Raw genomic sequence first — 24,771 nt, forward strand, 5'->3', positions numbered from 1 at the left:
TGTGTGTGTGTGCGTGTGTGTGCGTGTGTGTGTGTGTGTGTGAAAACAAAAAGAACAAGAATAGAGCAGCCGAGACAGAAGGTGAAATAACTCCAACCGAGAGAGACAGAGACAAAGAGGGAACGATGGAAAAAACAACTGTAAGACAGACAAAAAGACAACAAAAGATAAACTGAAACAAAACTAAAAACAATATTCAGCAACGAGTGGCCAGGACAAGGACCCATCTGACCCAGAACAGGACTACTACAGAGGGGGACTGACCCACGATGGACTATGAACCCAAGAAATCCAAGAAGGTACAGTAGCTTGTGTTCTGTCTCTGAGTTTCCACGTTCGATTTTGTTCAAGACATTTGGACAGGGATTGATTTGTTCCCGAACTTTCTCCAGAACACATTTTGTCATATTTCATCATCCGAGATAAGAGTTGGGACTCTATTATTTTGGAGCAGAAGGCCTTTCGATGTTGTTTCAGTTTCCTAAAGACAAACCAAACAAGCTTGAGTAAGGTCATACAGCAGATCCTTTTGAGTGTCACTGTGATTGACAACCTCTGCCCCATCCAGCAATCTTTAGTGACAAACCAACCAAAAGCAGCTAAAGGGTCGGTCACAGCAGCATTTACAACAGATTCTTTGTGTGTGGAATTTCAGCGACCGCTGAATTCACTTGCAGGCGTGAAGTAAGTCAGTGTGAATCTTTTGAAGCATATTTACACTGTCGACCAATAGCAAACTGTCCCTCTTGACAGGCTGATCTTTAAAGGAATAAGACAAGATCTAGAGCAGGGGTGTAGCACTGGAAATAAGAATCACATCAAGGGCCAGACATGTATAGTTTATTGACATGCTTTTATTTAACTGAAAAAGTCAAATATCTTTGTATTATTGCATGTCTCATATAGCTTTCTCCCATACAGTTTGGTTGACATAAAGCCCTATAAAAGTCGGCAAAAAAAGTTTCTTAGCCATCATAGAATTTAGCAAATCATGAAAAACAAAGACAACATTTTTAAAAGCAGCCTACCACACAGCCGACTCACAACAGCTTGTTTCACAGCCTGAATATGTAAACTCTCTGGTTGTGTGGGAATTTCTGAGGCTCAAAGTCAGCAAATCTGTCAAAATCGGCTTTGAGTGTCACATAATTACTGTTAAAAACAGTTTCCTGACTTTTTTTGGTGTGGTGCACAACTATTCGGGCAAAAATTTGCTGTGAACCTAAATTGATATGTGGGCTGGATCAAAATTGCAAGGGCCTTAAGTTTGACACGTGATCTAGAGAGTTCATAGTCTAAATCCACGCTATCCGGTGCCACAGGAAATTCTGCCAGATGCATGTATTTTCGCGGGATGTCCGTCACCGTCCTCTTTCTTTGTGTTGGCGTTCTAAACTCCGGTGGATTTATGAAGACTATGGTTAACTGCTCCTCAGATCTCTGCAGGGTAAATCCAGACAGCTAGCTAGACTATCTGTCCAATCTGAGTTTTCTCTCGCACGACTAAAACAACCTTTCAACGTACACGTTCCACCAAAACAAGTTCCTTCCCGAGGCTATTTTGCAGAGGCGCCGTGGCTCCGCCGTGGAGATTAGTGCTGCCCAAGACGATTGTGATTGGTTTAACCCTCGTGTTGTCTTCTTGTCCACCCTGCATTTTTTTTTTTTTCTAAAGTTTGTCACTTTTTTAAAGTTTTTGTCAATTTTTTTTTTGTCTTTTTTTCAACATTTTTTAAGTTTTTTTGTATCACTACTTAAAGTTTTTTTTTTTTTTTACATTTTTGTCACTTTTTTAACATTATTTTATAATTTTTTTTTTTTCAAATGCTATCAAATCAACACCCAAGTTCAATGAAAAGTAGTGAACTGATCATTTATTTTACTTGTAAAGCGAGTAATGGTTGTAAGGAACCATCTACGTTATGTTTTTTTGACAATTTGGTTGAAAGAAACCCAAATTTGTGATATAGAAACTTTTTGAAAATAGGTCAAATTTGACCCGAGGACAACGGGAGGGTTAAATAATGAGGTGAATCTCAAGGTGGTTTTGTGTTGGAGCCACGGTCGCCACCAGAACGATGCACGGAGAAGTTTATGTGTGTCCTCAGGAAATGCAGCTAGCAAGCTAATGATTAATAGACAAATCAGGAACCTACTAGTGCTTATCAGTCACAATAGATCTGAGGAGCTGAACAGCGCTGTGGAGGAAAGTCTGGCAAAGTGAGACTAGAGAGTCTAAAATGGAGGACACAATCGTTACTTGCACCATGCAGTTTTATTCATCCTCCTCTCACCGCTCCACAAAAGACGAATGGTTTCCAGACAGCTGTAAGACAGGAGACAATGATATATATCTGGAATAGTCTGTGAATTTATTGTCCCTAAAGTGGCCGTGCTAAGGAGCTGACTAACTATAGGCCTAACTAAGCGACAGTTAGCAGTCTGGCTATAGCTTAAAGGGCTGTTTTTCCCTTAGTTGATATAGTGAGCAGCCTAGTAAAGGGAAAATAGAAATTACCCCTCAGAGCTATTGTGACTGATAAGCACTAGTAGGTTCCTGATTTGTCTATTAATCATTAGCTTGCTAGCTGCATTTCCTGAGGACACACAGATAAACTTCTCCGTGCATCGTTCTGGTGGCGACCGTGGCTCCAACACAAAACCACCTTGAGCTTCACCTCATTCTTTAACTCTCCTGTTGTCCTCAGGTCGAATTTGACCCATTTTCAATAAGTTTCTATATCAGAAATGTGGGTTTCTTTCAAACAAATACTCAAAATAACGTGGGTGGTTCCATGCAACGCTCTTCACAAGTGTTTTATTTAATTTTATAGCATTTGAAAAAAGAACGTTGAAAAAAAGCATCAAAAAAGTCGGAAAAAAACACAACATAAACGTCAAAAAAAGCGCCGGGAAAATCGACAATAACATCAGAAAAAGTGACAAAAATCTTGGAAAGAAATGACAAAAACGTCGGAAAAAGTGACAAATATGTAAAAAAAAAAAAATGTTTGACCCAGAGAAACTAAAAGTTGCGTGGTCAACGGGAAGACAACACAAGGGTTAAAAGCATGCTCTCACTAATAAGGAGCATATTCTAGACGGCTTCCATAGATTCTAAAACTCAAAAAAATATTTCTGAAATAGTTAAGTTTACGTTAATCTTGATCGCTATACTTTTTTTTACTAAAAAAAAAAAGTACTGTCTATAGCAAAAACCATGAGCCGAATTGGTGCTAGCAACATGGAGCTTCTGTAGCTAATGCCCAGAGCTCCTGTTAGCTAAAACGGCAGTTACGGGGGCATAACCTAAAGAGTGCCTTTGTGCCTCTTAACAGACTCAAAATGCCATTAAAATGTCTGTGCAACATGAACCTTTTTCCTGCTACAACTGAATTCCCACGGGACTTAGCGATACTACAGTTAGCCGTCTAAAACACTATTTTACTGTACAGGACCCAAACATAATTTGGTCCGTTTCCATGTAGCATAGTCACTAATATGGTCATAACCACTACAGTGCTCAATTACCTATTTTTGAGGGGGAAATAAACTACAATTTTTCACGGCGAAGGCTTGAACGGTCTTCTGGAAGACATCCACCAGACCGGGCACTCGTTGGATTGTTGTCGGCCGCGTGAAGCCAGGAGGGCGGGGAGGAAGCAGAGGCAGGGACGCCGGCCGGGCATGCTAGCCTGGCTAAGGAAACCACAACGATCGACACGGACAAGACTCCTACTCACCAACGCCATATGGATTGCACACTAAATGGATATTTATGTTACAAATACACACGGGACTGCAACGTGATGATTATTACCGGAGCCTGGCTGAACACACTCACTCATCCCTGACGGCAGCTAGCAGCTAACAGGGTATGTGAATTTCAACAATGGCTAAGTTGCTAAACGCATCTTGTTGTCATGTAAGGGCCCTGTTCATGTTGCACAGACATTTTAATGGCATTTTGAGTCTGTTAAGAGGCACAAAGGCACTCTTTAACTTATGCCCCCATAACTGCCGTTTTAGCTAACAGGAGCTCTGGGCATTAGCTACAGAAGATCCATGTTGCTAGCATAAATTCGGCTCGTGGTTTTTGCTATAGACAGTACTCAAAAAAGTATAGCGATCTCCTTTAAGAAAATGACAAAGTATAAGAAGATGAAAAAAAAGCAAAAGGAAAAACACCTCCACCTTGGTCTAACCTGGATAGGTTGTTACATTCATTACAGAATCCAGTTATTTCCCTATTTCTTTCTTTCTCCTCAAAGAAACAGTGGAACAAGACGCAGAACAAAACTCGTTAAACCATCCTCTGTCTTACGATTAATTTCAGCTGACTACAGAGATGTTCATCAGACACCCGCTTCATTCTAATACGGAGAAATCTGTCCTTGTCCTTCAGAAAAAATGAAAGGACAAGTTTCTGACTCTAAAACAAGCTAATTTCCTCTCTCTCTCTCTATTCAGTGTGTGTGTGTGTGTGTGTGTGTGTGTGTGTGTGTGTGTGTGCGTTAAAACGTCCATACCTTCCATCCACAGTATATTAGTGTGCGTGCTTGCGTGCTTGCGTGTGTGCATGTGCATGTGCGTGTGTGTGTGTGTGTGTGTGTGTGTGTGTGTGTGTGCGTGTGTGCGTGTGTGTGTGTGTGTGTGTGTGTGTGTGTGTGTGTGTGTGTGTTAAAACAGCCATGCCTTCCATCCACAGTATATTAGTGTGCGTGCTTGCTTGCTTGCGTGTGTGTGTGTGTGTGTGTGTGTGTGTGTGTGTGTGTGTGTGTGTGTGTGTGTGTGTGTGCGTGTCAGTGGGTGTCTAACAGAGTGTGCTGTGTTGACAGTGAGTGTCAGCAGGGAGCTGTCAGAGATCACTGCTCACCTGTCAATCACTGTTTGAACAGCCAAGGGGATGTGCTGCATTAACACACACACACACACACACACACACACACACATGCACACACACTGAGGCATGCAAGCACAAACAGTCTTCTACAATATTCTAGTTCAAATTCAAACCCCAAACACCCCACCACTGACTAGAGACTGCTGTGATAATTACAGCCGGAATACTAAAGTGTTGGACAAAATAAACAACATACTAATGATTTAGTCATTCTTAGAGATGTTCCATTAATGGAGCTTAAAGGCATAGTTCGGATATTTTAAAGTGGGGTTGTATGAGATACTTCTCCATGGTCAGTGTGTTAGCTGCATGCAGTAGCTACAGTGACTATGGAGAAGTAGCTCATACAACCACAATTTAAAATATCTGAGCTATCTCTTTAAAATGTAAAGTTTGCCTTGTGGCTTGAAGAAAGATCTTTGGGTCTTTACAATCAGTAGGTTTCATCCTTTGGGAGTAGGAATGTGCTTGAAAGATTGACTAACAATGTGGAGATATATGGTCCCTTGTGTGCAAAGTTTGGCCTAATGGTTACTCTTCATCCTCTCAGGGCCATAAATATACACACAACATTAAAACCTTCAGATACCTTTTTATGAACCAAAGAACTGGATCGACAGATGGGTCACCTGAAAATGTACTGTGCAGGCACAATAAAAAGATGTTTTATTAATAATGTCTTATATCTTCCGTCCCCATGCCCATCCCTGTGCCTTCTTCTTCTCAGAGTTTTGTCTCTCCTATTAAGCGGCTGGTGTGGTCAAAATCTAGTCGCAGGCCGGTGGATCGAGGCAGCATTTACCGGCGCCCGCTGCACACCGTCCCTCTCTACCCCCCCGACTACCTCATCCACCCGGAGAGACTCATCTTCGACTACGTAGAGAAGGAGGTCAAGGTAGAACCTGAAATACACAATAATGCAACCAAATATACTAAACCAGGGGTCTTCAACATTTTTTTAAGACCCCTTATCTGAAAGAGAGACGGAGCAGGGACCCCCTACTACATATATTTCCAAAATTAAGTTGCATTTGGAAATGCCTACAATAACGTAACCTTTTTAGTGCGTAGAATAAAACAATAATTGTTGGCATGATTTTATAAATTCTGTTTTAATGTTACATGTGGCACAGGGAATCCTTAGGATGAACTGTATGTGTGGATTGCTACCTTAGTGACCACGTCACCTAAAGGGCCAGCAAACATCAACGTCTTTTCACAAAGTAGGCTGGTTTATATTTGCTAATAATATGTTCGATTCATGTAAAGACATTTTGGTTACACTTTACTTGAATACATAAGAGTGACATGACACTGTCATGAACGTGTCATAACCATTATAAACAAGTCATAAACGTTTATGACATAACGCTTCTTTTAGTAAGTGTCATTCGGTTTTTGTCAAGTTATGGTTATGGTTATGGTTAGGGTTAGGGTTCATGTGTCATGACACTCTTATGTAGATACCTTCAAATGAAGTGTTACCGACATTTCTTTCTCTTTTTCTTACAATTTCTTTATTGATATTTTTGAACTTATAGGTAGCACATTACAACTTTTATTTAACAAGCCTCCCCCCGCCCCCCCCTCCCTCTGTACTAAAGTCACCAGTGACCTGATGACAACAGTTGCTTGACCTTTCACCTCTCTCCTCAGTTCCTCGGTCACTTGACCTGGGTGTCGGTTTCCCTGAACCCCTCCAGCCGAGACGAGCTGCTGCAGCTGCTGGACACAGCCAGGGTTAGTGATCAATAACTCATCTATAAGCATTCACTGCTGAGCTCAGCTATCCATAATGTATCTATAATTAATCACTTCTGAGGTTAGTGATGGACAACCTCCATAAATGTACATTAATATACAGACAGAAGCTTCACTAGTAAACTACTGGTTATTTACAGTATGCATACTGTTTGTTTTTTTTACCGTAAATAGACATACAGTTTCTTACTGTATTTTTTTTTTTTAATTTACAGTAATATACCGGCTGCAGTGTAATTCCCGCCTTTTCCTTTGTTTTCCCAAGATGCATTGGTATTAACAGTAAATCTGTATAATGTTACCTGTAATCTGTAACATTCGCAGATAGTGCTGTAATAGTATTATTTTCTCCCAGGATGCATTGCCATTTACAGTATGATCCTGTATAACATTAAAACAGTAAGATACTGTGAGATTTTAGCTGTAAACTTACATCAAAGGTTTACAGTGTTGCACTGTAAATTACTTCCTTGTATTTTTACAGTAAATTAATGGCAGCACGGTAAAGCCCTGCATTTCAGCCCGGGGCCCGACGGGGCCCATCTTATATATGCCCCTCGGGCCGGGCTTCGGGCCAATATTTTTTAATTAATTAAATAAAGTAAATACACTACATACACTAAATAGTATACAATTTAAATAAACATGGTGATTTTAAAAACAAAGATAGAAAGAGGTTTTATAACTTATCACACTGACACAAAGACAGCTCACAGCTCACACACACATGTGACGTCACACACGGGTTTCCCTTCCTTTTTCATGAATGATGGAGAACATAAAGAAAAATGAACATTTTGAAGTAGGTATATGGAAAGTCTGAAGCTTTCTTAGTTGGTATACAGCGTATACCTGCATGTGGACTGGTTACAAGAGGCTGTATTGTTTTTAGTTTTGGGGGCTTTTGGCATGCAATGTTCTGTTGTCAAGCCTTTATTTGTATGCATACTAACTGTAAGGTAAGACAACCTACACCTTTTTCTATTAGATATTTATTATTTAGGCTATTATTATTTGTTTAGAATGCTGCTCCCTTTTTTCGCACGTGTTGCGAGCAGCCTCATTCAAAATATTTTACTGCTAGTAAACATTTAAACTAACATTTTGATATGCCTGAAATGTAGCGGAGTAGAAGTAGAAAGTGGCATGAAAAAAACAGTCTCAAGTAAAGTACAAGTACCTCAACATTTAAGTACAGTTCTTGAGTAGATGTACTTAACCCCATTTTCAAAAAGTTTCTACATCTGAAAAAAAAAAGCTTCAGAAACGCAGAGAAAAACATCGATAAAAACATCAATAAAATGGCGAAAAAAAATCTACAAAAATATCGTAAAAAGTGACAAGAAACTTGAAGAAAAAAAAACTACCCCAAAGGCCGGGAAAAGTGGCAAATGTCGAAAAAGAACAACTAACATTTTGACCCAGAAAAACAAAAAGTTGCATGGTTGACAGGAAGACAACACAAAACTGCTAATCAATAATCACTCATCTTGAATCTGTGTCCCTGTGTGTTGGTCAGTAGCAGTTGAAGGTGCTGCCGTTGAAGACCAGCGTGGATCAGGACTGCATTCTGAGTCTGTCCGCTCGCTGTCTGCTGCTGACGTGGAGAGACAACGAGAAGCTGCTGGTGAGGATTCCCACACACGAGATCGCTGCTGCCTCCTACCTGAGAGACGACGCACTGCACCTGCTGGTCCTCAAGACAGGTGAGGACCGGGCCCCCGGGAAGTGTGCCGGGCTTTAAAGTGCTCATATTATGCTCATTTTCAGGTTCATAATTGTATTTAGAGGCTGTATCAGAATAGGTTCACATGGTTTAATTTTCAAAAAACACCATATTTTTGTTGTACTGCACATTGCTGCAGCTCCTCTTTTCACCCTGTGTGTTGAGCTCTCTGTTTTAGCTACAGAGTGAGACATCTCACTTCTGTTCCATCTTTGTTGGGAGTCACACATGAACCGTACCTAGTTAAGGAATACTAGCCAGTCAGAAGCACAGTATGAGAGAGTGCCACACTAGCAGCCAAGCGAGCATTATAACGTGTTACAAAGTGAGGCACGTTCGTCCCAGAAGTAAAGGCTGCAATAGACTACAATAGAGCTGTTTGGAGCAGTTTGTGAACAGTGTTTTCTGTTGGAGATGTTAAGTCCCTTTGGGGTGGACTTTGGGCTTTTTCACTTTGTAAACCTATAACATACACAAAAAAGATATATAACATTATAAAGGAAAGGGAAAAAAGCCAAAAAGCATAATATGAGCACTTTAATCTTTATTTAATCTGACAATAGCATCCAAACAGTGGAATAACAACATCCGTGTCCATCACGTGCTGCCCTCTGACCCCAAAAGACCTTTTCCCACAAACTTACATGGTGAAAGAGACGTCTGCAAATCAGTGGATTCTTTTTTGGCCGTCACAACCCCTCGCAAAATGACACGTTTCACGATTGTAATTTGGAAAGTCCAGAAGTTAGCGGAGCTCTAATCCGGAAATAGCCGGCTGTCTAGTGGTGTTTGGTGTTTTAAGCCCCCAACGTCATCTTCCAGGCAGCGCTACCTGGAAAGCACTAGGATTAGGCAATGGTTAGGGTTAGGGTTAGGGTTGCAAATTTATCGCAAGATAAATCCATTCCTTAATCCTTGCTCTTGGACTTCTGGTTTTGTAAAGGCTAAGCAAAAAAGACACCAATTGCTGTTCAGGAGGTGTTTAAGCAAACTGTTAATTGATGGAGTTTTTGGTTTTGTGCAAGTTTTTTGTTTCTTTGTTTTATTTGGATCCCCATTAGCTTCAGCATAAGCTAAAAGCTATTCTTCCTGAGGTCCTGCAATCTGTCGTGTGACAATACAATTTACGACATTACATTACACACCATACACACACAGACATATCTTCACATTACACAACATTTCCCAAAATACAAATCATATTTAAATTTTACAGTTAATGCAAATAATCAAAAAGAAAGAAAAAGACATTACGCTACTCCAAATTAATCTATTTTAAGAAAAGCCCTATAACAGACACTCTCTAAATTGATATTAGATATTGAAGTTTCTTTGAAGGTAATATTTCTTAACCCTCCTGTTGTCCTCGGGTCAAATTTGACCCATTTTCAAAAAGTTTCTATACCAAGAGAAATAACGTGGATGTCTCCCTACAATGCTCTTCGCAAGTTTTATTCAATTTTATAGCATTTGGAATAAAAAATGATAAAAGAACGTTGAAAAAAGTGACAAAGATTTCGGAAAAAGCTTCAAAACATGGGGGAAAAAAAACCAAAAATGTCAAAAGGTGCATAAAAAACAAAAAGCTTTGAGAAAAGTGACAAAAACTTTGAACAAAGTGACAAAAACATTGCTGGAAAAGCAACAAAGGTTTCGAAAAAGACGACCAAAATGTTGAAAAAAAAGTTTACATTTTGACCCAGAAAAACAAAAAGTTGCATAGTCGACAGGAAGACAACACAAGGGATAAGTGATTTTTTAAAACCATACTGAGTGTTTTGTTGTTTATATATGGGAGAAAGTTCCATTCACACATTGCTTTGTACCTGTGACATTAGATAGGATGGGCGTCTCTTCTACTGTGAGAAAGATAGTGTACACATTTTTGAACCCTCAACCCACAGGTCTGAACGTGGATACAGTGGTTGCTGGGGACGACAGCCTGGACAGGAAAAAGCCAACGGGCATAGACGGCCGACGTCAAACCATGAGCTGCAACGCCGACCCCCGGCCCGCAGGGGGCACGATGGAGCGGCGGCACACCATCTGCGGAGTCGACTGGAGGCCCTCACTGTCCCGCAGCAGCCACGACAAAAACCAGAATGTGGAGAGGAGGGAAGGAGGAGGAGGAGGAGGAGTAGGAGTAGAGAGAGGCGGGGGGGAGAGAGGAGGAGGAGGGAGTTTAGAGAGGAAGAGGGTGGGAGGAAGCTGGGAGAGGAGGCAGCAAACGCGCAAAACAGGAGGGAGCTGGGAGAACCGCAGAGCGAGACCCATGAGCGGGAGCTGGGGGGTGGGGGTGGGAGTGGGAGGGGGTGGCGGTGGAGGGAGCTGGGAGAGGAGGCATGGGGGAGGTGGGGGAGGAGGGAGCTGGGAGAGGAGGGGAGGAGGTGGTGGCGGCGGCGGTGGGAGCTGGGAGCGGCGGCAAGCCTGCACAGGAAGCTGGGAACGGGGGAAGAGCTATGGCAGCTGGGAGAGGAGGAACCACAACCCGCTGGAGCCCACGCCCTGCCCCGACGCCTACTGCAACCTGGTCATCCTGGCTGTGGAGAACAGGGTGGGACACCTGAGCTGTGTTGGAACTGTTCCCTCATTTACTCACTCACTACTCCCTATGTAGTGTGTATTAAATAGTGAACTATATAGGGAACGACCAAACTAGATTTCAGACACTCACTGAAAACGGTTGCGTCAGTAGATGCGCCGGTTATTTGTGTGTCTGACGTCGTCACACTCAGATTCTAGTCAGAATATGAGTCTGATACTGCTCCATTGGGCTGTGATTATGGGGCGTGTTTCAACCGAACCAGGAAAGAACATGCCTCTGCACTCAATTGGATCAGAGCAACGGAGTATGTGACGTATGTTGAGCGACGCATAGTTGTCAACAGAACTCAACTGCACGCACGCTATAACAGACGCGATGGCGGAATCTATTCAATTCAATTCAATTCAATTTTATTTATAGTATCAAATCATAACAAGAGATATCTCGAGACACTTTACAGATAGAGTAGGTCTAGACCAAACTCTGTACTTTACGAAGCCCCAACTATTACAGTGGTTGCCTCAAGAGCAAGCATTAGCAGTAGCTATTGCGACAGTGGCAAGGAAAAACTCCCTTTTTTTGTTAGGAAGAAACCTCGGACAGACCCAGACTCTTGGTAGGCGGTGTCTGACGGCACCAGTTGGGGGAGTGGTGAATGGTGGCAATAATAGTCATAATAAAGATAGTGAAGCAGTGATCACAATGGTAGTCATAGTAGTTCATGTCATAGTAGGGCACAGCAGGGCGTTATGGGGTGTAGTGTGACACAGCAGCCTGGGTGGACGCGGTTGGACGCGGCAGGACGCAGTCGGACACTGCGGGGAAACGCAGAGCGTAGCAGGGTGTAGTAAGTCCATAGCGTCAGCTGCACCCAGGACCCCGGTGTAGGTGCCACCCAATTCCAAGGCGATGTTCTGGGTGAAGAAGAAGCAAAGGGACTCCGGGGAGAAAACTCCCCAGAGCTAGGTTAGTAACAGGCATTTCTGGGACTAAGATGCACACAAAAGGAGACAAGTGAAAAGAGAGAAGAGGGAGCGGCTCATTGTGTCCTTGGAAGGAGCTTCCCACAGCAGTCTAGAGTTATAATAGCATAACTAAGAGAGGCAGGCTAAAGAGAGGGGCCCTGGACCGGGCTCGTACTCTCCCCTGCCGGAACGGGCTTGTACTTCCTGCCTCCCTCTACTCTACTCTACTATGCTGCAACTCCTCACTCCCTAACTATAAGCTTTATCAAAGATGATGGTTTTCAGTTTATTCTTAAATGTGGCGACGGTGTCAGCCCCCCGAACCCAAGTTGGGAGCTGGTTCCACAGGAGAGGAGCCTGGTAGCTGAAGGCTCTGGCTCCGATTCTACTTTTAGAGACTCTAGGAACCACAAGTAGCTCTGAGTTCTGGGAGCGCAGTGCTCTAGTGGGACAATAAGGTACTAAAAGCTCTTCTATGTATGATGGTGCTTGACCATTTAGTGCTTTGTAGGTCAGGAGAAGGATTTTAAATTCAATCCTGGATTTTACAGGAAGCCAATGCAGAGAAGCTAATACAGGAGAAATGTGATCTCTTTTGTTAGTTCTTGTCAGAACACGTGCTGCAGCATTCTGGATCAGCTGGAGGGTCTTGAGGGACTTATTTGAGCAGCCTGATAGTAAAGAATTACAGTAGTCCAGCCGGGAAGTTACGAATGCATGGACTAGTTTTTCAGCATCGTTTTGAGACAGGATGTTCCTGATTTTGGCAATGTTACGAAGATGGAAAAAGGCTGTTCTTGAGGTTTGTTTTAAGTGGGCGTTAAAGGATAGATCCTGGTCAAAAATGACTCCTAGATTTCTGACAGTAGTGCTGGAGGCCAGGGCAATACCATCTAGGGTAGCTATATATTTAGATAATGAAGTTCGGTGGTGCTTGGGTCCCAGCACAATAACTTCCGTTTTGTTTGAGTTCAACATCAGAAAATTGTGGGTCATCCAGGATTTTATATCTTTAATGCACGCTTGAAGTTTAGCTAACTGACCGCTTTCGTCTGGCTTGATTGACAGATATAATTGGGTGTCGTCTGCGTAACAGTGAAAGTTAATTGAGTGTTTCCTAATAATATTGCCTAGAGGACTACACATCTCAATTCTCCAGTGGCAGCCATCTTTGTCGTAAACAAATTCAACCCAAGCGCTCTTCGTGACTTGGTTGATTACGTTACTGTTGATCATCTGTCCATCATCGTATAAAGCCCGCCCTGACAATTCGATTGGTCCGAACAGCTCTGGTTCGAGCATAGTTGCTCCACAACGGATCAAGTCCAGACCGAACTTCCCAACCTCAAATGTTGTGGGCGGGGCTAAGTTTGGCTGGTATCCAAGCTAGGCTCACCCAGCATCATGTAAACAAACCGAAACAGAAATACTTCTAATACGTCCCTGAAACAAACCGAGCACCAGAGAATAGTAAAAGGTTTTATATATGTTGCGTGTTACATTTCTACGGTTTAGAAACGAAAGCCCGCTCCATTTTTTCCTTTTCAGTTTTTCGTGGGTGCTTTTCCTTCTTCTTCTCCTTCGGGAAAACACGGCCGTGTTGCATTGTGGGTATACAGGGAGTAAAATGTAGGGTACATCATATGTACACTCAAATTAGCTGTGCATTGTGGGTATTTTATAGTGACTATGTAGTGAATGAAATTTACCACAGTGAATTAGAACACCACTACATAGTGGACTATTACTGTGATTGGGAACAGTTTCGAAAACAGCTCTGGTCTGCTTACAGTTACTTTACTAACTAATACTATATAACTAGCTAATACACAAATTTGACAACATTTTGAAGTTTTACTTTACATGTTGAAGATGACATTTAACTCAAAGTGGACTAAAATGTTGGACCATCTGAAGTCCCAATCCCTGGAGCTGGGCTGCTCGAGACTTAAAAGTGTGTGTGTGTGTGTGTGTGTGTGTGTGTGTGTGTGTGTGTGTGTGTGTGTGTGTGTGTGTGTGTGTGTGTGTGTGTGTGTGTGTGTGTGTGTGTGTGTGTGTGTGTGTGTGTGTGTGTGTGCTCAGAGTTGAGAACTTGTAAATATCCCTGTGGACATTCACTCCAGTCTGAAAGAAAATAACAGTGACAGGAAATAAACCAGTGAAGAGAGTGCATTCAGTGGGGTTCACTAATCATTTGGCTCTCGTATTGGAACTGTGGAAAGTAGGGCAGTGCTGTTCAATTCATCTACGCACACACACACACACACACACACACACACACACACATACTCTGCGTCGTTGCAGACCTGGAATATTACATCACATTTACAACAGAGTAGCTTTTTTGGTGTGTGTGTGTGTGTGTGTGTGTGTGTGTGTGTGTCTGTGTGTGTGTGAGAGATCCTCAGTCATTGTTATCTTCTATCTGTCCCCGGAGCAATAGTTTGTGTGGATTGGCATCATTATTGTGTCATTGTTTAACTGGCTGAGATGAAGCTCACAGACTCTAGTCCTGTTTCCTCACAACAACAGACTGCTGGCTTTGCTTTAGGTGGTTTCCGGTTCAGATCCTTACACTTATTACTGTATATGTGCCCTTGAACGAGGCGCTAACGCAAGCAACTACTGCAGTGAAAAGATTAAGAAAAATTACAGAGGAGGTCACAGATATAATTGATGTGGTAACTAGTTCAGTGTGATGATGGCCTCTTTGTTTGTGTGTTTGTGTGTGTGCTTGCGTGCATGTGTGTGTGTGTGTGTGTGTGTATGTGTGTGTGTGTGTGTGTGCAGGATGCTGCAGAAGAGTACTGTTCTCTGATCTGTCAGATGTTCCAGATCATTTACGGCCATCAGACCATCGAGTGTGTCGACAGAGCGGGGTTTCATCACTCCATGCCGGACCGCTATTGGCTGCAGAGGAGTGAGTGACACATAGGCTTTTTGTATGTCAAAGGTAGAGCAAAGAAAAATTCTAATTCAATTATTTTTTCATTTGCATGAACGATATATATATATATATGAGTGATTTAAATCTAATCTCTTTGCTAGACGTTGATTCTTTTTCAGATACTCTGATGAAACTTTATAAGGTTTAGTGCAGACTCCAGTTACAACTACACTGCACATATCACTTTCTACACTTTGTGCCATTTTTCCCAGAATTGATGCATGTCATTTTCATCACATTAAAGCTGTAGTGCGTAACTATTTTATATTTATGAACGTCTGTTACATTCAAGCCATTGCCAAATGAGTTGCTACAAAGCTAATTAAAACAATGAGCTCCAAAAAGCTCTCTCTGTATTTCTCAGTATGGCTATGTTCAGAAGATTGTGTCGTCCGGTGACTTTTGCGAGCAGAAACTCGAGTGAAGATGTACTGAAGAGTCCATCCTGTTTTTTTAATCCTCCCTGTCCTCCTTGGTTACAAGCAACTTTATCGCGATCACGGAAGGCTTGTATCACGTGGACGCACCGACAGTTTTGTTGTCATTACTTAGAATTCCTCATGGGGGCGACAGAAACTACGCACAATAGCTCATCACACTCTGTCTCTGTATGTCTCTGTCTGTCTTTATGTATGTCTATCTCTGTATGCTTTGTCTGTCTCTCACTGTCTGTCTGTCTCTGTGTGTCTCTGTCTATCTCTGTCTGTCTGTCTCTGTGTGCTCGTCTGTCTGTCTGTCTCTGTCTGTCTCTGCCTGTCTCTGTCTGTCTGTCTGTTTCTGTGTGCTCTATCTGTCTCTGCCTGTCTCTGTCTGTCTCTGTGTGCTCTGTCTGTCTGTCTCTGCCTGTCTCTGTTTGTCTCTGTGTGCTCTGTCTGTCTCTGTCTGTCTGTCTCTGTCTCTGTCTGTCTCTACCTGTCTCTGTTTGTCTCTGTCTGTTTCTGTGCAGGTGACAGCTGTCTGACTGACATGTCCTATGGCTATGATCCAGAGTTTAGCTGCTGCAGCTCATAGTGAGTAACATCTGACCCTGACTGGAGCTGTAACGTCTCCACATGAATACACTGGGTTTCAACCCTCCTTTTGGAAATTCAAGCCAAGCCAGTCTACATGGGTATATACCTGGTCGGGACAATTCAGAGATCACCTGGGTCAACCTGGGAGCAACGCATAACAATTACTTTAAGTACTAGAGATGGGCAGGGCTTTCACGTCATATTCAGTGAACAGCTAAGGTCACATACTCCAGTCCATCTGTACACCAGCAGAACTAATGTTTTGTAGCTACTTGAATTGGTCATTGTGCAGTAGGGAGAGATACATAAAGCTTATTTTATGATTGTTTTGCAGCGATTACGTTCTAAATCTTGACGTACGCACCTGGGTCGCGAAGCCGAGTTGATCGAGGAGGGTTAACTACGGTGGCCGACAGGGGCAAAAGCCCTGCAACTTAAGAAAACACACGCAAATAGACAAAACACAAGTAAATTAAAAAAACAACTTCATTTATTTGACAACACATGTGCAGCATTCAGCAAACGCGCTGCAAATACACACAACACAACCAAATACTTAAATGCGTTGCAAATAAAAAACGATGCAAAACGAAAAGCATGCAAACCCTGAAAAAAGAAGCGATGCAAAAAGAAAAACAACTTCATTAATCTGACAACACATGTGCAGCATTCAGCAAATGCACTGCAAATACACACAACACAACCAAATAGATAAACACGCTGCAAATACACACAACACAACCAAATAGATAAACACACTGCAAATATGAAACGACGCAAAAAGAAAAGCACACAAACCCAGAAAACAAATGGAACAAAAAAACGCAGCATCCAGATTACACAACGGAAGTTCTCCAGGCCTCTAGAGGGAGCAGCTAGTGGAACAGCTGGATTTTCGATTCTCTCTCTCTCTCTCTCTCTCTCTCTCTCTCTCTCTCTCTCTCTCTCTCAGTGATGGCTCCCAGGATGCCTTTGAGCTCTACTACAGTGAGACGTACAGTGAGAGTTCGTCTCTCTCGCTGCAGGACTCCCATCGCAGTCTGGCTTCAGCCAGTGACGGAGGAGACAGTAACCCCACCCTGCTGCTGATGCAGGAGTACATGATCACGGTGAGTGTGTGTGTGTGTGTGTGTGTGTGTGTGTGTGTGTGTGCGTGCGTGCGTGCGTGCGTGTGTGTGTGCACATGGCTTCAGTAGCCAATAATCAATAGTGCTCATTATCCACAACAAAGGAAACAGCAGAGTAGATGTTCACTCCCAGTATTCTGGTGATTAAATCCAGTGCATTCTGTCACAAGAGAAATCAACTTCAAAAAGCAATTTAGTAATATAGCCAATTTGTGGCTAAATTATTATCTGCTTTGCAACCACAAGCTTTGGCTCGTGGTGTTAAAAGCAAAGGGCCTCAGGCCAAAGAACAGGTACTTAAGTCAGCAAGTTCTGTTGGTGGCATAACAGAACAAGAGACCAAGGTACATGGTACATATGAAAACCAAAAGACTGGTGGTAATGATGCACTTTTGTCATTTATCAGATGTACAAATTGTTATAATTTCTATTTGTGCTGGTTAATTATGAACAATGGGGGAAATTTTACTTCTAGCAAAAAGCAGGGGGGTGGGGGGGGGGACCCTGGTCTCATGTTGGTCCACCAGAAGGGGATGGACTTCACCTATCTAATGTCTCTTTACTGGGTGGTATTTCCACCATTATTGAAAGAGGTAAAATATAAAAGTTAAATGAAAATTGTACAGGATATCTTTCTTTATTGTTGTTTTGTCGATTCTCCCTGACTTTAAAGTATAGTGTAGACTGTGCCATGACCTGTGAGTTTGGTTGGCAGGAACAATCAGTTAACAACATTTTATTGACAGTCTGCATCAAAACAAATTAAGAAAAAATATTGTGTGTGTGTGTGTGTGTGTGTGTGTGTTTGTGTTTAGCTGCGTAACAAGCTGATTCCGGTGGAGTTGCAGCACTTTGCCGTGTTGCTGAGAGAATACAGACTGGGATCAAACATCGACCACTTCTGCTCCGAGCTGCTACAACTGTATGGTGACAACCGCAAGTTCCTGCTTATGGGTGAGACACGCACATACACACATACACACACGCACACACACACACACACACACACACACATACACAGCTCATTACTGTAACTAACTGAAACTCTGCAGGAAACCACGACCTACTAGTTATGCTGGTATTGTGGTAAAGTGTGTGTGACCTGTATATAGACGTGTGTGTGCGCGTGCATGTGTGTGCGTGCGTGTGGTTGCGCAGATGACTTTACTGTATGTGTGACTGTCTTTAGTATGTGTGTGTTTACGGCAACAAATTCAGCTCCGACCCACTTCCACTGAGGAAACCACAACTTCCTGTTTGTGAGTGAGTGAGAGACAGAGTGGTGTTTTTCTCCACACGCCCTGTCATGCTCAGTGTGCTGCTGTATAATCGGGATTATGAACGGGATAGGACGAAGCAACCAGACATACAGCAAACAACAAACAGAGTTCGTGCAGGTTCCCATAGATGTCCTTCAGTGTCTTCCCTTACTGTATGTTATACTGATATTGTACTTATAGTACTGTAAATCACATTTAAATAGCATTGCAGTCAGTGAAAACCTTTTTTTCTGTCATGTTTGTCTTCAAACCTAATATGTGTAATATTCCTATCCCCACTTATTTTATTTCTTCAATGTTCCCCACTACTTTCTTTAAAGAAGGGTAGGACATATATATCAGAATGGCCTACTTCCTAAACTCATGAATAAATAAAAATCACTTAATAAACAAACTAAGATTACGCTAAAATAGAATAAAATTAGTAGTTTGATTAAATATTTTAGAGGAACAGCTCACATGCTCTGGTTAGGCTGTCTGATCGCTGTGGGAAAGAAGTTGTTTAACTGTTTTGCGGAGTAGCCCTTGATTTGATACGTCTCTTTTTTTAGAGTGCATGAGTGCAAACATGCCATGAGAGGGATATTCAAGTTGGAACTAACGTTTCTTTGTAGAAAAATTGGACAATTCTTTTGAAAATGAATGGAGCAGCACGTGTTCCTACGGTCTCACGCCAGTTTGTGAAATGGTCACGTTATTTTGATTTATTTATTCGTGTACGGGTCACGATTTTCGAACGTGACCATTTCACGAACTGCCATGACACTGGGCTGCTCTGGGGGATGCAAAGGGGAAATGAAACGCCACACGCTGGCGACAACAACGGGACGGACCGCCACGCGATCCCCGGGCGCAGGGACACAATTCACGGTCTATGTGGCACACAACAATGGGTAAATGAAATGCCACATGCCGGCCTCAACAACGGGACGGTTATGGTTAGGAAAAGAAGAACGGGGAAGGAACCGTCACACGCAGGAGACACCGACAACAACGGGCGGTTGTGGTTAGGAAGAGGAAGAATTGCAACACGCGGGGCACGATACCCGGTCTCCGGGGTGAAAGTCCTGTGTTGTTTGACCCATCCACCACCCCGACCAACCTCCCTGCGCGGATTTCCGCCTTATCAATACTACTCGCTACTGTAATCGTTCTGTGATCACGAAATATGCTTCCCATTGAAATACATTACTTTAAAATTCGTGCTGACCACACGAAAATGACGACATTAACGTGTTCAGTACACAAATCAATAGATTCAATAACGTGACCATTTCACGAACTGCCATGAGACTGGGCTGGTTCCTGTCAGCCACATGGGACCTTTTTATATATTACCACTAGGAGGTCGCCGCTGTCAGAAATGTTCAATTCCTACACATGGTTTAAAATGAAAGTTCTGGATGTTTTGTGCATCACTTATCACACATTGTCTCCTAAGAGCAGATTCATAAATAAAATGTAAGGTTATATTCTCTGTCTCAGTCCTCCAAGTCCCTCCCACAATGCATTGCACACACATCATCAATGATTGGGGGTCACATAATTGATGCAGGTAGCCGATCCCAGCACTACACTGTGTTTTTAAATTGCCTAGCCTTCTACTGTTAAACCTTATTATAAGCAAAGTGATCACACACATTACCACACATTTATAAAACTATCTAGCAAAAGGGACCACTTTATTGTTGTCAATGTTATTACAGTGATATTTCATTGGTATTAATTAAATAGACTACAGATTTTTTTTGCCTCACACAATTGTTTGCCAAACACCAGGTGCAAGTCCAGGTGCACCGCTAGAATATAAATTCATAAATTGAATTCTCAGGTAGTGTGTTATACTAGCCTATAATGTGGCTCCTGTGTCCACAGACTCCCTCAAATGTAACCAAATTGTAGTTCAGGTGGCCTAAAAATATACATTAGTTATCTTGTAATGATTTCCCTTTCCATCCTTCATTTTAGGGCTGTCCTCTAATAAAGACATTCTTAGTCGACTAACACTCATATGATTTTGTGGACAGATCTGTAAAACTGAGTTTCTCCACAAAGAATCATGCATCAATCTTGTGTTTATCAGAGATGTGCTCAGAGATTATAGTTGACTAATCGACTGAGAAGTGGCAGCCCTACTTCATTAATATTACCATTTTGCTTAATTATAGTTATAAAAAGGGCAATAACCGAAAAACAACAAGCAACTAACTAAAGTCATGATTTAACTATGATGAATAGCTGACTGGTTATCTTTGTTTCCCAGGCATGCGTCCGTTCATCCCAGACAAGGACGTTGGTGTGTTTGAGAGTTTCCTGGAGAGCATCGGGATCCGGGAGGGAGGCATTTTAACTGACAGCTTTGGACGCATCAAACGCAGCATGAGCAACACGTCGGCTACGGCCATGAGAGGGTAGGTACTGTAGGTCAGGAGGTGGGGCTTGTGATTTGTGATTGTCTCAAAGCTCGGTTTGAAACTCAGCTCTGATTGGTCTGTGAGGTTATTGTTTCTAACCCTTGTGTTGTCTTCCTGTCGACCATGCAACTTTGTGTTTTTCTGGGTCGAAATTTCAACATTTTGTTGTTCTTTTTCTACACTTTCAACGTTTTTCAGATTTTTTTGGTCACTTTTTTCAGCGTTTTAAAAAAAATGTTTTTGACGATTTTTTTCCTGCGCTTTTGTAGCTTTTTCCAACATTTGGTACTTTTTCTCAACGTTCTTTTGTCATAGTTCTGATATAGAACTGCACCAATTTATGGTGAAGTACTACCTCCACAGATGATAATTCAAAATATATCAAATGGAAAGTATGTTGTTACGTGTCATTGGGCATTTTTAAGTGGGTATAATCCTGGAGCTTACTATCACGTAGACTACACCACTGGATATTGATAAGCTAAACGTTGTGATTTACGCATAACAGCGTCGGCGTTTTTGCCAGCTTTCCTTCCTGCGTTTTGCCTGTAAAACCGTGTCTGTGTTCTTCATATTTATGTAGAATTATAGTTTGCTCTTCTTATGTAAAATATGCAGCTCTGGTAGATGTTTGCAATTGGTCGTGGTGCGCAAACACCGCCTCTTTTATGTGAACGCGTGCCGCTGGATTGGGAAACCCTGGATTGACTGAACTAGTTGATAACCAGCGTCGTGATACAGCTTATGCGGGACCGCGGTTTTTAGGGTTAGTGAAGCCGGATAACTGAAAGAAATCCAGGACATGTTGATCCTGATTCGTAGTACAGGCCTCAGGTGCACATTCAATCTCAAAACGGTGTGCACTGTGTTGCTACGGTTTCTGGGTTGAAGGATGTGTTTCCTCGGGACGGTGTGAACGGTGTGCTTTTGAGGTATTTTTTTTTCTCTCAATTTTTAATAAAATTGAAGAGCACCAACCTCCTATGCTTCAAAGACATTATACTGCATTTCTATTTGAAAAAGCAAAAAAACATGTTGCCACTGTAGTTTGGAAGCTACGGAAGCCTTAAGAGGCAAGTGAAAGAAAAAGATCTGAGGCCTGTACTACGAATCCAGATCAACATGCCCTGGATTTATTTCAGTTCTCCGGCTTCACCTAACCTAACAACCGCGGTCCCGTATAACCTGTGTCATGAACCACGGTGGTTAACAACTAGTTCAATCAACCCAGGGTTTCCCAATCCAGCGGCGCACGCGTTCACATAAAAGAGGCGGTGTTTGCACAGCACGACCAATCGCAAACATCTACATATTTTACATAAGAAGAGCAAACTATAATTCTACATAAATATGAAGAACACGGACACGGTTTTACAGGCAAAACGCAATACAGTCGCTGCTTCCTAAAACAGGAAGGAAAGCTGGCAAAAAATAGCCGACGCTGTTATGTGTATCACAACGCTTATCAATATCACTTCCCCATCGGTCAGGACCAAGATCTGACCATAATTACACTTGTGCTTTCCATAAACTGTCGTTGCTTTAGCCTATTATTTCAGTTGCAACCCTGGCAGTGGTAAGCGATCGTGAGAGAAAATAAAATATATAAAAACATAATTCAAACCGATGCGCGCATTGGCAACACACGGCTCAAGATGTCGATAGCCTATATGTAATTCCCTCCCATTAAAATCTATATATTTCATAAAAATACCCATCAGGGAATGTTAACAGGGTTGTTGGTCAGTAGGCAGTGCTTTTACACCGGTTGATCTATAATCTCCAACTTAACCTGCTCCCGACCAGGTTAGGTGTTCAGCATAAGTTACCACGGCGATTTAACCCGGTAACAAGTGATCCACGTCGTGGTACAGAAAACCCTGGGTTGAACCTGAAGTTACCTCGTTAACGCCAAATCTTGCTTCGTAGTACAGGCCTCTAGTGATCCATAGTCTGATCTTTATTGTTGTCTCTCCTGTGTTTTTGACTTAAGAACAGGTGAAAAAAAACAGGTTTTGTCCTGATAGTCTCGCTTTGCCAGACCTTCCTCCACAGCGCTGCGAAGGAAGGTCTGACTAGTCCACACAGCAGTTTGGGATGGGAGAAAAACATGCTCTGGTTTATTGACATCAACAAATCAGTATTACATCAAGTGTTTGTTGATGTAATACTAATTTCGGCCACAAGAGGCTGAAGTGCACCAGCATACCCCATGTTCTGTTCTAAATAGAACTAAAAGCATTCATGTCATGGTTTCACACAAAAATACATATAATTTCTTTGTGTAAAATAAGTGTGAATTTCCTGTAAAATCACTTCATTCTCACCTGGACATTTTAATAAGCAGGCAGTCAGAAAGATGAGGTAACATTTTAGATCATCTGTTCGTTTGTCCCCCCCCCCCAGCAGGTATGATAACGGCTCTCTGGCCTCAGGATCGCAGGAATTCAACCGACGCATGACTGACATCACACACGACATCCAGGCGCTGGGCTTCCAGGACACACACGGAGACATTGAGGAGGAAGACTACTATCTCTGATTTCAGATCTGGAGCTACATTATGAACCAGCCAGACCTCTCAGGTCGTCTGGGACAGGTCTGCTTCCTGTCCCCCAGAGTCAGAACTAAACAGGGGGAAGCAGCGTTCGGTTTTTATGCTCCACATATCTGGAACAATCTCCCAGAAAACTGCAGTTCCGCTTTTTTTTACACCACACTAACTTTCATTCTTGTATTTCATTTCTGTCTTGTTTAATGTTAATGTTTTTTTTACGATTTTAATTGTTTCAACTGCTCTTTAATGTTTTATGTAAAGCACTTGGAATTGCCTTGAATTGTGCTGTACAAATAAATGTGCCTTGCCTTGATGGTGAGATAAGAGGATAAAGGGAGAGAGAGAGAGAGAGAGAGAGAGAGAGAGAGAGAGAGAGAGAGAGAGAGAGAGAGAGAGAGAGAGAGAGAGAGAGAGAGAGAGAGAGAGAGAGAGAGAGAGAGAGAGAGAGAGAGAGAGAGAGAGAGAGAGGAGAGAGAGAGAGAGAGAGAGAGAGAGAGAGAGAGAGAGAGAGAGAGAGAGAGAGAGAGAGAGAGAGAGAGAGAGAGAGAGAGAGAGAGAGAGAGAGAGAGGGAGAGAGACTAACTGACTAAATACAGGCTCAGTGACCACCAACTGGCCGTAGAGACTGGAAGACTCCACTGTGAAAAAAGAGATTTACACTTTGGAAAAATAGCCCACAAAAAAAGCGAATTTCCCAATGTTAATATCAGAAAAGAAGCTGAAAGTTCTCCTATGAGAAGGGACAGCAGCTCCACTGGCAGCTAAATATGTATCTGCCTGCCACAGCCTGAGGGACTCACCACTATAAGATCCCAACATTACAGATTGATTTAGTATCGTACAGTAATTATATTGTACAAAACTGCTAAATATTATATTGTGTTATCTAATTGTTTTGTAATGTAGTGTGTTGTATAACGATCAGTGCAGTATAGAATCTATGTGACACCTACTGTATGTATTTAACATGTGATATGTACTATATATGCATTTTCTGTAAACTGCTTTGGCAACCACATGTTTTCTCTGTTCATGCCAATAAAGCAAATTTAATTGAAATTGAGAGAGAGAGAGAGAGAGAGAGAGAGAGAGAGAGAGAGAGAGAGAGAGAGAGAGAGAGAGAGAGAGAGAGACACAAAGAGACAGAGAGAGAGAGAGAGAGTGAGAGAGACAAAGAGACAGAGAGAGAGAGAGTGAGTGAGTAAGAGAGAGAAAGAGAGATACCTCGTTGAATTTAGACAGTGTTCGAACTTTCAATCTGCCGACGTGCACCTGAGCAAGAGCAGTTCTCTCTATTACTAGTCAATAAACTGTAAACATAAGTTGTCTGACAGACAGAGGCATCCTTTTTAATGTTGGTGCTTTAAAATGCAATGCCTGCTCTACGCACAGAAAAACAGGACACAAAACCAAGTGATTGAAATAAAGCAATACCAAGTATGTGTAGTTTGTTCTACAGAAAACCAAAGCTCTCTTAATTTAATTTAACTCATTAAATACGAATGCAGTTTCTTTTTCCGGGTATCATACAGT

General features: G+C 42.2%; 1 protein-coding gene across 1 annotated transcript; it reads left to right on the plus strand.

Annotated features, from left to right (window-relative positions):
- The first annotated feature begins 52 nt into the window (after positions 1-52).
- ccm2l (CCM2 like scaffold protein) lies at positions 53-23,637 on the plus strand. The gene is made up of 11 exons (XM_031312176.2): positions 53-299; positions 5,631-5,798; positions 6,560-6,643; positions 8,187-8,370; positions 10,295-10,944; positions 14,691-14,820; positions 15,794-15,857; positions 16,813-16,969; positions 17,803-17,941; positions 20,531-20,678; positions 23,091-23,637. The coding sequence occupies exons 1-11, from the start codon at positions 270-272 to the stop codon at positions 23,221-23,223; spliced, it is 1,887 nt and encodes a 628-aa protein (XP_031168036.1). The 5' UTR covers positions 53-269; the 3' UTR covers positions 23,224-23,637.
- The last annotated feature ends 1,134 nt before the right edge of the window (positions 23,638-24,771 follow it).

The sequence above is a fragment of the Sander lucioperca genome, chromosome 12, assembly GCF_008315115.2.
Source record: "Sander lucioperca isolate FBNREF2018 chromosome 12, SLUC_FBN_1.2, whole genome shotgun sequence".
Taxonomy (NCBI): domain Eukaryota; kingdom Metazoa; phylum Chordata; class Actinopteri; order Perciformes; family Percidae; genus Sander; species Sander lucioperca.

What these genes read in the sequence shown, in the direction of transcription:
- ccm2l (XM_031312176.2), top strand. Translation starts at nt 270, where the DNA reads ATGGACTATGAACCCAAGAAATCCAAGAAG. An exon ending in AACCCAAGAAATCCAAGAAG is followed by an intron (nt 300 to 5,630) that starts GTACAGTAGCTT and finishes TCTTCTTCTCAG; the next exon opens with AGTTTTGTCTCTCCTATTAA. An exon ending in TGCAGGAGTACATGATCACG is followed by an intron (nt 16,970 to 17,802) that starts GTGAGTGTGTGT and finishes GTTTGTGTTTAG; the next exon opens with CTGCGTAACAAGCTGATTCC.